Below are 14,202 nucleotides of genomic sequence, written 5' to 3'. Positions count from 1 at the left end.
GAATTAAAACCAAATTTCTGTGCAAGTTTGGCATAATCTGTATGCTCTTTACCCAAATTGTGATCTCTTTGAATCAGGGCCCTCCTCTTCCTCTATTGATTTTTTTTTTTATTATTATTATTAGTGGTGTTGTGTTTTTTTATTTTTTATTTTACTACTATTTAATACTATACACAATAAGAGAGAGAGAGATGTCTGACCTGTTAGAATTCCAGTCCCAAGGACTCTTTGTTCTTTGTGGCAGGAGTTTAACACATAGACTTGCAGGGTCTGTAGTGCTAAAATTACATGCTCTAATGAATTAGGGTATGTAGTTTTTGTACTAAAATCTACACACACGTGACTAATTACAATTTGATGATATTAAACAAGACATCCTAAAGTGTATGTATATATGTATGTGTGTGTGTGTGTATATATATATATATATATATATATATATATATATATATATATATATATATATATGTATGTATGTATGTATGTGTGTATATATATATATATATATATATATATATATATATATATATATATATATATATATATATATATATATATATATATAAATATATAGTAAACACGTAGATCCAAGGCGAGATGAAAGTAAAAACAATTTTCTTTATTCGATTTCCACTTAGGATAAAAACAGACAATCCATACAATTGTGAGCATACAGTACTCAAGCTGACATGTTTCGGTTAAACACCGTAATCATAGCTAAGTTGGTACAGATGTGCTGACTATTTAAAAGCCAACAATAGTTCTCATTGGTTGATGGTAAAACCAATCAGTACAGATCAAAATTGCATATTAATTAGAAAATACCTAACATTCCAAAGCTACTACTAAATGTATATATGTAAATGTAAACAATATGCATATACAAAATAATAATAATACATATGATGATAAATAAATACATTCATTAATTCCCCCTACATTAGAGAATACATATATATATGTATATAGACCACTCATTTAAAGGCATAAATCCAAAAAGGGTAAGCAGGTGCAAAGCAACATATCTGCAAAATAGAAACTCTTTAAAAACATAAATAAAGAGATAAGCCTAGTGGACATAACATTCCATAAAGGGAAAATGTTGTGGGGTGTATTACACTAATGTATTATTTGCAATAATAACACTTCATACAAAAATGAACATTAAGGGCTAATTACTAAAACTTGAAATGGAAACAATATTAACAAAATTGTCATGGAGTATTAGATAGAAACCATGAAGAGCATCAGGGGACTCCAAACTGAGCACAATCCAGGGAATGTCAACCTGATAGGAAATATTTATTTCCAGTAATTTATCAGATCATACTCTGAATTGAGTCCCCCTGATACTCTGGTTTTGAGTTTAAAAACCCAAAACATCTCTCGTTTGCCCAAAATCTGGTCCCTTTCTCCTCCTCTAGATGGAGGTTTTACCCATTCTATAGTCTACCATCTAAATGTCGCATTTTGCTTTTCTCATGGGTGTTTCTAAAGTATTTGACTAATGGGGTGCTTGCTTCTCCTATTTTAATAGTGGACAGATGGTTTCTGATCCTAGTATTTACGTCGGTAGTGGCGAGTCCTACATATTGTAGGTGACAATCAATGCAAGTTTGAAGATAGATAACATAGGAGGATGTGCAGTTGAGGCAGGAAGAGATCTTGAATTTTTCCCCTGTAACTTCAGACCTGAATTCGTCCGAAGAAATGATAAACTCACAGGGCCTGCATCGACCTGCCAGACCTGTACATCCCCCTATGTCTCAGCCAAGAGCCTTGTTCTCTGGGGATACTGACAGGTACCTCAGAAGGGGCCAGAATGTTCCCTAAAGTTATGCATTTCCTGTAGGAACAACGTAGACCTCTATCAACACAGTTTACAAGTTTATCATCAGCCGCAAATAGTCGGAAATGTTTATAATGTTGCAAATATCCTTGTAATCTGTGCTATAGTCAGTGACAAAAGTAACCTTGTCATAATTTTTCATGTCCAATTGGTCCCTGGTCCGATCAGACCAAGAGAATGAAGCAAATTAGATAATAGAAGTAAATTAGAAAGTTGTTTAAAATTGTATGTTCTATCTAAATTATGAAAGAAAATGTTGGGTGTCATGTCCCTTTAAGTGAAATCATTTCTATTTTTCTTCAACAGGTTGACATTTGTGCAGAGGAGCTTGGGAATAATGTCAGACCTGCAGCAACGCTCCTTGGAGATATTGATGCAGTGACACAGCAGGTAGCACAGTCATTAATTATTTCATATGTTCTCTTGAAAAGTTGTTTAAGTCTACATTTTGTGTGAGTGTGAAACTTGTCGTACCTCTCAGGGAAAGCAGAACATGAGCTAGAGAGATCTTCATTATACCCATAAATCAATGTTAATCCCAACATAGATCCACTTAATGCCACCTATAGCAAGACCTGTATGCCTTGTGGCAAACTCTTCTGTCAGTAGGTGAACTAAGTGCTAGATCAAATGGGATTTTTACCAGACAAAAAATATTTATTCTAAACTATTCGTAGAGCTAAAAAATAAATGGACCTCATTTTCTAACTGAGGCAAGGCCAAACCTTAGTCACATTCAGTCATTCTTCTTAGTCACATTCAGTGGGAAATATTTTCTATTAGACATTCATGATTCAGACAGAGCATACCATTTTAACCCCTTAAGGACTGCTCATTTCAGACAAAACTTCTCCAAAAGACCAGAGCATTTAAAAAAAAAAAAAATTATATTTATTTTTTGTTTTAAAGAAAAATTGTTTATTTCTGTTTGAAACATACATGAGTCAAAAAAATGAGAAAATAAAATGCGATCATAGACTATAACAAAATTAGAAACAGTTATAGCCCCCATGTGAGAAATAGAGTCCATATACAGCTCATATAAGTAAGTCCATAGAAAGTTCAATAAAATGCTGACTATAGGGCTCTTCTGGTAGATGAACAAATAAAGTTCCCAACATTGTGGGCCATGCATCTTCAGAATTTTTCTTTCCTTTTATAACAGATTAAACTAATAACAATAAACATTAAACAGTTATAGTTTCCGTGTTTCTCTATTAATTCCTGGTCAAAGTAAAAGTGCAAACATATGGCTTCAGCCAAGAAAATACATCAAAAGAATCTGTGCATTGTGTCGTTTAATAATAACGTCTGAGTGTGAAGGTCCAGGGCGATCTGTGAGGCCCATCATCATCCTAGGAAAAAAGTAGGAGGAGTCTTGAGTATCCTGTATGTAGTGGGTTGGTGTATACAGAGGAGTCATGTTAAGACCTTTATGTGGGTCTGGAGTCCCACAGAAACATTATCTCTGCATGAGTGTCTAACTTGATCAGTAAAAATAATGATATCTTTCTAGCTTGAGGTTGAGCTGTATCTCTTGGATCCACAGTGCTAAGGTAGCGACTGATTCTTTTTTCCACAGTCTTGGAATTAATTAATGTGCACTGTTGATCATTATTTGTAACAATCTAGAGTGTAGCTTTGAGTTGAGTTTGGGGTATTTGTGGAACAGGTATATGATTGGGTCGTGAGGTAACGGAGTGCCAATGGTGTTCTGAATGTATGCCCACCAGATGTGGAACAGTGTGCCTTCTTCCCTACACTGTCTCCAACAACGGTTAGAGGAGCCAGGGAAGAGGTGTTTGAGTCTCTGTGGTGTAAGATACCACCTGGTTAGTAATTTTGTGTTAGTTTCTATGAGTTTGGCCGAGTGTGCTGACTTTTTTTACAGCTGTGAAAATTGAGTGCCAGTCTGTTTCGGATTAAAAACGGTAAATCTCTGTCCCAAGCTTTGGTAAAGGTTGGTAAATCGGTTTCGCTTGGTGTAGTCAGTAATTTATATGTATGCGAAATTGTATGAAGGTTAGGTGAGGATGAGCTGCACAAAATCTCAAACTGTGTGCGTTGCCTAGTTAGATGGTGTTTGTGTGTTGACTGAAGGTAGTGCCTCAGTTGGTGGCACCGAAACCACATAGTAAAAAACCTGTCACCTAGTGGTTCAATAGATTGTATAGGTAGTAAGCTACCACCTTCTGTCAATATATAAGCCGGCAGCAAAAGGTGAATGTCCTTGGTACCTGTGGGGATAGAAGTAAGTCCTGGTGGGAAGCTTTCATTCTGTAACGTGGGCGTTAATGGGGAGGGTATTGTGGACAGGTTAGGGTGTGTTTTAACTATCTCTAGCCAGGTGTTATAAGTCTCATGCATGATTGGGTTATTAGGGTATTTGATTTTGGATCAGTTTTTATCAGTCCAACATGAGGATCCTAGTTGAGTGCAGTCGGATTGTTTGTGTTCAAGTTTGACCCATTGTTTGTGATGATGCTCTTCGAACGAGCACCAGTCTATATTTCTTGAAAGGAATATGTCATTTCTATATTCACGTATGTTGTTGACCCCCAGGCCTCCTTGGGTGGGATTTCTGTATAGGGTTGATTTGGCAATCCTAGGTGGCTTAGTATGTAATGTAGGCATTAATGATTGATTGGAGTTTTGGAATCATAGATTTTGGGAGAGGGATGGGGACAGTCTGTAAAACATAAAATCTTAGGGAGTAGTGTCATTTTAGCTGCCCCGATTCTGCCCAGTCAGGATATAGATTTAGGAGACCAAGTCTCGGTGTTTTGAAAGTATGTTTGAGGTTAGTGTATTGTAATTAAGTCTGATTAACTCCGCTTGAATTGGGGATAAATGTATGCCTAGGTATTTGAAGGATTGAGTGTTGAGCGTAAATGGGGCAATATGTTGAAGGGACATTAGGTCTGTCTGAGTGATGGGAACTGGGAGAATAACTGATTTCTCATAGTTGATAGAGAAATTGGACATATCGCCATAGTCCCTAAGAACTGAGTGGGCAGCTGTAAGGGAGCTCACAGGGTTTGTGAGCATCATAAGGAGGTTGTCTGCGAATAGGGCCAATTTGTACTCTGAAGTTTTGATTTTGATGCCTTCCACTAAATTCGAGGTAGCTAAAACTTCCATGGAGAGAACAAACAGCAAGGGTGAAAGAAGGCAACCCTGATGGGTACCATTTCGAATTGGGAAGGAGTCTGACAAGAGGCCATTAACCTTGATTTTAGCCGAGGGGATAGTGTATAAGGCAGTAATTTTAGATATGAATTCTTTGGGTAGGCCAAATTTGTGGAGGGTATATGTCAAAAACGTCCAGTCCAACCGGTCGAACGCCTTTTCGGCATCTGTGGAAATGAAAAGGGTTGGAATTTTCTGTCTGAAGTAAGTGTAATGCTTTGACTGTGTTGTCCTTAGCTTCTCTTTGCGGAACAAACCCTGTTTGGTCATTATGAATCAAATAGGGGAGTGAAAAATTCAGTCGATTGGCCAAGATCTTAGAATAAATTTTGAGGTCTACATTCAATAAAGAAATAGGTCTAAAGTTTGATGGGGAATCTGTCGGTTTACCTGTCTTGGGCAAGACTGTAATAAGCGCCTAAAGCATGCTTGGTGGGAATGGATGTTCTGGGCCTATAAAATTAAAGAGATTTAAAAGGTGGGGGGAGAGTGTTTGTTTATAAATTTTATAGTAAAGATTACTGAAGCCATCTGGCCCAGGGCTTTTACTATTTTTAAGGGACGTGATGGCATCATCTAGTTCCTGAGGAGTAATGGCTTGGCTTAAGAGCTGGAGGTGTTCAGGGTGGATCTGTGGAAGTTGGAGCTGATCTAAATATTTTTTACATTTTTGAGTGTGGTCTTCTGTGGGACGGGAAGGACATAGGTTATAAAGTTTATTAAGATAGTTACGAAACTCATTGGCTATTATTTTAGAGTTTGTAGTCTTCATAGATGCATTAATCGTTAGTGACTGTATATAAGTTGAGGATTGTTTACTTTTAAGAGCTCTAGCCAGTAATCTGCCCGGTTTGTTCCCTTGTATAAAATATTTTTGTCGTAGGAGGAATGCAGTATTTTGAGCTTTAATGTCTAGGAGGTCATTAAGTTGGAGTCTGGCCGCGTTTATTTTAAATATCTAAGTCCATGGGGTGTCGTTTGTGAGAGTAGTCCAATTTGTTTATTTCTTGTGTAAGCGTAAGATATTTCTGTTTGGTTTGTTTTTATGGCTTTGTGTTTAATTAATATACCTCTGATGACACATTTGTGTGCTTCCCAGGTAATGATTGGGGTGGAAGCTCCAGAGGACCTGATGGTGAAGTATTCCTGGAGAGCTTTCTCTACCTCTAATGATACTAAGGGGTCTGACAACAGCAATTCATCAAGCCTCCATTGGAAAGGGCGTATTGGAATTGAGGGCCAGAAAAAGGAGCTACTAACAGCTGAGTGGTCTGTCCAACTAGTAGGGATAATACGAGAGTGGCATAGATTTAGTAGGGACAAGTTGTCGGCCATAATGTAATAGAGTCTGGAATAGGATTTGTTTGGGTTAGAAAAAAAACGTGTAATCACGTTTCTGTGGGTGTAAGTACCGCCACGTGTCATGTAGGGTGAGTAGCGATAAATTGTTCCAGACAGAGTGTAGTGTAGTGCCTGGGAGTTTTAAGGTTTGGTTGGAGCTGTCCAATTTTGGATCTAGCGGGAGGTTAAAATCCCCTGCCAGTAAAAGTGGGCCCTGTAGCTACATGAGTATGGAATTAGTAGTTCACTGGAAGGAGGCTTGGTTCGTGTTTGGAGCGTAAATGTTTACAAGTGTAATTGGTTTCCCGTATAGGAGACCATATAATCCCAAGTACCTCCCTTCCTCGTCTTGGTCTTTGTATAGGAGTTCAAATAGAACAGATTTGTGTATAAGTATACTAACTCCATTAACTTTTATTTTAGTGTTATTGCTATGAAAATGATTTGGGTAATATGATGAAAAGTATTTAGGTTCATTGCCCTGTTTAAAATGGGTTTCCTGCAGAAACAGTATGCTGCCATTCTTATGATGTAGGTTGTGAAACGCTTTGGACCTTTTAAAGGGAGAATTTAAGCCCTTGGCATTAATTGTAAGTAAGGTGAATAACTGGTCGGAAGTCTTTTGAGTCATTGTGTCAGTGCTTTATAGGATAAGTATAAAAGATGCCCAGTGAGAAGTCATGATCAAAGATGTAGTACAGTTTGTATGCTTTGTGAAGAGATATTACATGGAATAACCATGCATGGTAAAACAGTATAACAATAAACATAATAACAAGACATGAAACATTTTTAAACAAATGGTGAACTATCAGGTATCCCCTGCTTGTAATAGCAAGGGTGGTAATTAGATAAAAAAAATTGTAACCTAGTGTTACAGCTCATACAGTTAGCGTAAAGTTCCTATAAGGGGCTAGTGGCGCCCCAGATTTTAGTAGGTCATGAGTCCGTGAAGGCACATGGGTAATTTTATCTAAAAAAGTAGAAGGCATAGTGCAACAACTTTATTAAACATAGAACTAATATCATTATTAGATTGGGATTGGAATCCCCTGAAAGTCAGGTAAAAGCTAAGGATCACAAGAACATTGGATTGATCTCACCCATTTTCTGTCGTGGATGCTGCGGTTTTCTTCTGTCTCTTGGAGGCTGCTGTTTCCCAAGGTACTCTTTGAGGTTTAGGAGCTGTGGGAGGAAGATTATTCAGCTGTTTGGTAGTAGATGCAGGTGTTTGGTTGTGGGCTGGAGGTGCAAGATTCAGTTCTTTGCAGAAGTCTTTGATGTCTCCTGGATTCATGCATGTTTTCCTCTGGCCTTCCCACAACAGTTGGATATGGCAAGAGAAGCCCCATTTGTATGAGATGTTGTGATTTCTTAACACAGTGGTAAGCGGGGCAAATTCCCTTCTTCTTTGCAATGTTCTTATAGAAAGGTCAGTGTATATAGAGAGTTCGGATCCTTTGAAGCGCAATGGCGAAGAAATCCTGACCTGCTTTATGATGTCTTCATTTTGCTGGTAATCTTGGAATTTTATGATTACGTCTCTAGGTGGTAAACCCTCCTTGGGCTTGGGTCTCGATGCTCTGTGGTATCTGTCCAGAGCAAGTGGAGTTGGGAACGATGAACCTTTAAGTTCCTTGAACAAGTTGTAGGGAAGTATGAAGATTCTCTGCAGTGATGGTCTCTGGAATGCCTCTAATTCTGATGTTTTGTTGTCTGCTTCTGTTTTCGATATCTTGCAGTTTATCCTGGAGCTGAGCAATTACAGTATTCTGTGCTTGTACATTCTGAATAAGGCCTGCAATATCTGACTGTTGTGACTCAGATTCCTCTTCAAGAAATTCCACCCTGTCTCCAATCTCATGCATCTCCTTACGTAGTTCTGAGATTTCTTCCTTAATACAAGATTTCATCTGCGAGATTAGTTTTGTAAAGTCTTGTTTAGATGGAAGGGTCTCAAGAAAGGCTTGTGTGGCTTGTATGGACTCGGGAGCTCGGGTGGCCATTGCGGCCTGGAGTTGTGGCACCTCATCTGCAGAATCCATGGCTTCTGGTGGCGAATCTGAGTTTTCAAGTGGTTTAAAGAATTTATTCATAGAAGCTGTTATACTATGATGGCTCTTAGTCACTTTATCTTGCTTTGCCTGTCTCCTTGGAGACATGTCTATGCTATAGAGAGTTGATTTGTCTGTGTAACTGAAGCTCTTTTGCGTCAGTGCGTGGCAGGGTAATTTTAAGCAAGGAAAAGTGCAGATGAAGCAATGTTTGAGATTTGATCAATCCTGCAAATAATGGTAGGGAACTGCCAGGATAAATAGCCAATAGCAAGGATTGATGTGATATGTAGGCCCAGGAGGGATTAAATTACCCCATATGAAAGTAGATAGTCTCTGCGTATTGCTCTCAGATGAGAGGTATATTAAAGAGCATCATGTTATGGGTTCTGTGGTTATAAGATATATATATATATATATATGTGTATATATATATATATATGTGTGTATATATATATATGTGTGTATATATATATATGTGTGTATATATATATATGTGTATATATATATATGTGTATATATATATATGTGTATATATATATATATGTGTATATATATATATATGTGTATATATATATGTGTGTATATATATATATGTATATATATATGTATATATATATGTGTGTGTATATATATATATATATATATATATATATATATATATATATATATATATATATATATATATATATATATATATATATATATATATATATATATATATATATATATATATATATATATATATATATATATATATATATATATATATATATATATATATATATATATATATATATATATATGTATATATGTATGTAATCCCCAGAAAAGAGGACAAAGGAGGCTGGAAAATCACCCACGGCTGGTTCAACAAAGATTTATTGAGCAAAGGTGCTAGTACAAAAGGTGAGAGCAAAGCCTTAACACCTGACGCGTTTAGCGCATGCGTACATGCGCTTCATCATTTATATATAAAACAGTACCTTAATCATGGTAGTGTACAGCTCCAATTAGTCCTCATAGAGGTGATATTCTTATGTATGCCTCAGCTGGATGGGAAGTGTAACGCTTTAAAATGCAGATGTCATGCTGGTTAGCTTCCTATGATTATGTAAATTAATACAGGTTCAATGTCAGTGTAGTTCTGCTTGGCAGAATTGATTACCTCCTCTAATGATGCCTCATAGTGGGAGCTGATCCTAGGGTGGCCGGGATGAGCCGGTATAGGCCTAGATGGAGCCTGAAATCGATTGAAAATAAAACTGACAATCCGGTCAGGGAAAAGCAGTCTCGGGCTTCTTGAGAAGCCGTAGTGACCTTGAGTGACGTGAAAGCCGATGCTAGCCTTTTTCCTCCAATTTGCAGCAAGTTTGTGTTAGGCCCAAAATGAAGCCGGGGTCTGTAGTAGGAGACCAGGGCCGGATATGAACCGGAAGTGCGGTCGCGGCTTTTTTGAACAAATTAAAGCAGCTTGAAGGGTGAGGATTAGCCTTCAGGTATGTGCATCCTTGTTTAGGGTGTGTTGCTTGTGCTTTTCACGCTGTTTTAAGCGTTTAATCTGGGGCTGCCTAAGGAGCTCACTCAAAGTGCTGCCATTCACCTCGACGGCTGGCTCCGCCCCCCCAGACCAGAGCATTTTTAAAAATTTTGCCATCACTACATTTAAACAGAAAGAGAGCCTTTTTATATTTACCTATCAAAACTATATATTTTCATTAAATAATTTTTTATTGAGGTTTGACATCAATACGTGAGTAAACATTTAACAGACATGAGTAGTCAAGTATGATATTCAAAACAGTGTTACAGCCAAATAATGAAAAATAGAGCAAAAGTTATTATGAGTCATGCTACTGAACAAAATTTGGAAACCTCTCTTTAAATATATATTCTGGGAAATGAGGGTAGCTATTATATAGGCCACTTCTGGGCCATCTGATACAGGGGAGGTACAAAGCTTTGTAGCTACAAGCATGACCCAGGGATATTATGGACATATAGAATATATTATGGTCATTTAAAAAGAAAGAAACGACAAAATATCCAGATTTACTACTAGCTCAGTGAAAACTTGAGACAGTGTTTAGACTAGTAATGAAGGTAGGTCATTCAGCGGGTAAGTACCATTACAAGAATGTGGTTGGGGGGGTTCTCTCTTATGAGCTTTATGGTTTCGAGGGCAGTATCAAGGTGGATCCTACTAATTATGTTATATGTGACAAAGTAGGGCACAATAGACAGATCGCATGGTTAGTAGGAGACAATTCAAACATGAAATAGACTATGTGAAATACTAGGTTGAGGAGGCGCAACTCCTCACAGACTATAATAAAGAACTGTTTAAAGTATAGGGAGTTTCATGAGAATAGAGTAACTCTGATGCTTAAATTTCTAATGGACAACATATACCAAATATTGCAAACATAATAGGTATCTGTGAATAACCATACAAAATAATCATAGCAATTTCCATCTAAAGGGGAGGAGAGTCCACGGCTTCATTCATTTAGAACCTGGCCACCAGGAGGAGGCAAAGACACCCCAGCCAAAGACTTAAATACCTTCCCCACTTCCCTCATCCCCTAGTCATTCTTTGCCTTTCATCACAGGAGTTTGGCAGAGAAGTGTCGGAAGATCAGAGTAGTCTCTTATGGAGGGTAGTACTCTTCGGAATGGGACTGGAGTTTTAAGTAGCCCTGTCAGCCTCTCAGTTAGAGCTTGGGTGAAAGTTAGAGTCCGGAGATGCAGGGAGAGTCTTTCTGCGAAACCATCCTGACTCAGACTAACAGCTCCATAAGCAATCAGCGTTGACGAGTTTCACTGCCTGCTTTCTACACTCAAGTCCATGTCAGGAGCGATGCTACTACACTGTCACACTTGAGAGGCCGTGTTCCTGTTCCACGGCGTAGATTCTGGTAAGATCGTTTCATTTTTTAAAAACATAATGATAACGCAGAAGACAGGGTCACAGTGTGATACATTTTATCTTTATAGAATCAAGGGTTAATATCCCTGGTAGGGGGATTATTGAACAGGGGGGGTTGTGCATAATATTGTTTGTTGTGTCATTGTGGCGATATGTGTGAGTTGTGGCTCTGGCAATGGGTGGACTTTAGTTTTATTTTCGGGAGTATTTGCGCGGCAGTTTTGGCGCGTTTTCTCCCTAGTGCATGGGCAGTCCTGCGAGGCATTCCTTTTGTCGGGTAGGGCCTATCGACTTCCTTGCTTGACCGGCGGCGCAGGAGATTTTACCGTTTCTGTGGTCGGGGTCATAGGAGGTGGTGAGTGCCCCGGCCATTGGAGGGTTTAAAGGTGACATTTTTATTAGATTATAACTAGTCCGTACTAAGGCAGCAAACTATGGAGGACTCTGATGCGTTAGAGGGTACTCCCTCTTTAACTAAGTCTAGTACCTGTGTTTATTGCGAGGAGGTTCTGGTAGATCCGCCTGCTCAACTATGTTTCACATGCCTTGATAAAGTCATGACATCTCGAAAGAAAAGGATGTCTAGTACTACTGAGCCATCCACCTCTGAGGGCTCCCCATCCCGTGAGGTGCGTTCCCTACATACATCTCCGAGTACACATGCAGCGCCCCAGGGCATGTCTATTTCTCCTACGGGAGGGATCCGTTGCCCATCAGATTTTACGTATCAACTGCAAACGGCGGTCTCTAAAGTGATAAGTGCCTTACCACGTTCTGCAAAGCGTATGGTAAAATATGGCAATCTGGCCCAGGGGTCTTATACTCCAATGGATATCTCGGAAAGATTATCCACTGAAGAGGACGACTCCGACTCTTCGTAGGGCGTTCCTTCTGGGTCAGAGTCCATGTCATCTAAAGCTCCCACTGCAGAGGAGCCTGACTTTAGGTTTAGGATGGAAAATTTGCGCTTTTTGCTGAAGCAGGTGCTTGCTACCCTCGAGGTTCCAGAACCGAAACTCCCGGAGGAACCTTTGTTTCCTAAGCTTGATAAAGTGTATGAGGACTGGGTGCTACCTCAAACCTAGACGCGAGTCTAGCAGGGTGGGGTGCTGTTTGGGGGCCAGGATGGCACAGGGAAGGTGGTCTCGAGAAGAGTCTCTCCTTCTGATCAATATTCTGGAACTTTGAGCGGTCTACAATGCTCTGAAGGCGTGGCCTCTCTTGGGGTCATTCAACTTCATCAGGTTCCAGACAGATAACATTACCTCGGTGTAATATTACACCATTTATATTCTGATATTTCTCCTGCTATTCCTTGTTCCCTCTGCAGAATGATTAAAGGATGAGGGCAGTGGGGGGGGGGGGGGGTATTTAAGCCTTTGGCTGGGGTGTCTTTGCCTCCTCCTGGTGGCCAGGTTCTAAATTCCCATGAATGAAGCCGTGGACTCTCCTCCCCACGATGGAAATTAAATTATCAGGTAAGCATAATTTATATTATATAGCTTAGTTGTCGTGTGGCTGGGTTATAGCCTCTTTTAGTGTATGTACCTGTTATTACAGGCTCTTACTGTAGCTAGATCTACTATATTCTTCCAATCACTGTTAATCTGTATCAGAGTGATATTCCCACTCCTAGAGGACCTTAGTATATATAGGATATATTCTATAAGGCACTATGGGCACGATTGTTAAGGAGATGCATGTCTATATCTATATGTTTACCTGACTTATAATGGTGTGGATCTGACTTAACCCTGTTAGCTATGAGAAGATGTCAGTGGAATGGGCTAGTTAAAGGGACACTGAACCCAAATTTTTTCTTTTGTGATTCAGATAGAGCATGAATTTACTCCTATTATCATATGTTCTTTATTCTCTTGGTATCTTTATATGAAATGCAAGAATGTAAGTTTAGATGCCGGACCATTTTTGGTGAACAACATAGGTTGTCCTTGCTGATTGGTGGATAAATTCATCCACCAATCAAAAACTGCTTTCCAGAGTCTGAACCAATAAAAAAGCTTAGATGCCTTCTTTTTCATATAAAGATAGCAAGAGAACGAAGAAAAAATGATAATAGGAGTAAATTAGAAAGTTGCTTAAAATTGCATTCTCTATCTGAATCACGATCGAAAATTTTGAATTCAGTGTCCCTTTAATGTTGTTATGGATTGCTACTTAAGATCCTCAGCCTCTCTCATCAGCTTATTCATTAATGCAAGATAGGGATACTAAACATATTACTTATATAAGATTATAAACTTTGATATATAGGTGGTTCTAGTATATACAGAATATGTTTTGTTTAAGTCTGCATTGTACAAAGTGGAATTACACCTATACTTCTAGGCGTCACCTAAGAGGAGTAACTTTTCACAATATATGTGAACTACATTTATAATGTATTCAAACTTTCTAATAGCACTAGGCTGGAACTATTTTAATGAGATATTAGGTCAAACACACATCCGATATTGACATTTGCATTAGGTAATATATTAATATATTTTCTGCAGTGTAGGATCCTCCCTTACCCCCCAAACAGCTCTCTAACCCTCCTCCCTCCACCTATTAGCCGCCATCTTAGGTACTGGCAGCTGTCTGCCAGTACCCAGTTAGCTATAATTTTATTTGGCAAACAAAAAAAATTATGTAGTGTAGCTGCCCCCCCTCATTACCATACCCCCTCCCAGATCGCTTTCCCACCCTCAAACCCACTTTCCACTATATCTACCCCCTCCCTCCTTCCCACTCACTGCAACTCCACGCTTTTTTTTTTCTTTCCAGATGGTAGCGGTCCCGCCCCTCCCTCCAACCCACCTCCCTCCTTACCCTCCCAC

At 38.9% G+C, this 14,202-nt stretch overlaps 1 protein-coding gene across 1 annotated transcript in view; it reads left to right on the top strand.

Moving 5' to 3' along the window:
* Positions 1-14,202, top strand: part of HACL1 (2-hydroxyacyl-CoA lyase 1) — a 181,192-nt gene that overhangs the window by 69,970 nt on the left and 97,020 nt on the right. The window contains exon 11 of the mRNA XM_053714200.1: positions 2,156-2,239. Coding sequence (XP_053570175.1) covers positions 2,156-2,239 — 84 coding nt within the window. The remainder of the gene's footprint in view (positions 1-2,155; positions 2,240-14,202) is intronic.

This window comes from Bombina bombina, chromosome 5, assembly GCF_027579735.1.
Source record: "Bombina bombina isolate aBomBom1 chromosome 5, aBomBom1.pri, whole genome shotgun sequence".
In the NCBI taxonomy this organism is placed as follows: Eukaryota; Metazoa; Chordata; class Amphibia; order Anura; family Bombinatoridae; genus Bombina; species Bombina bombina.
Note: the sequence above shows the minus strand (reverse complement) of the source record. Positions and strands in the feature narration are given on the sequence as shown.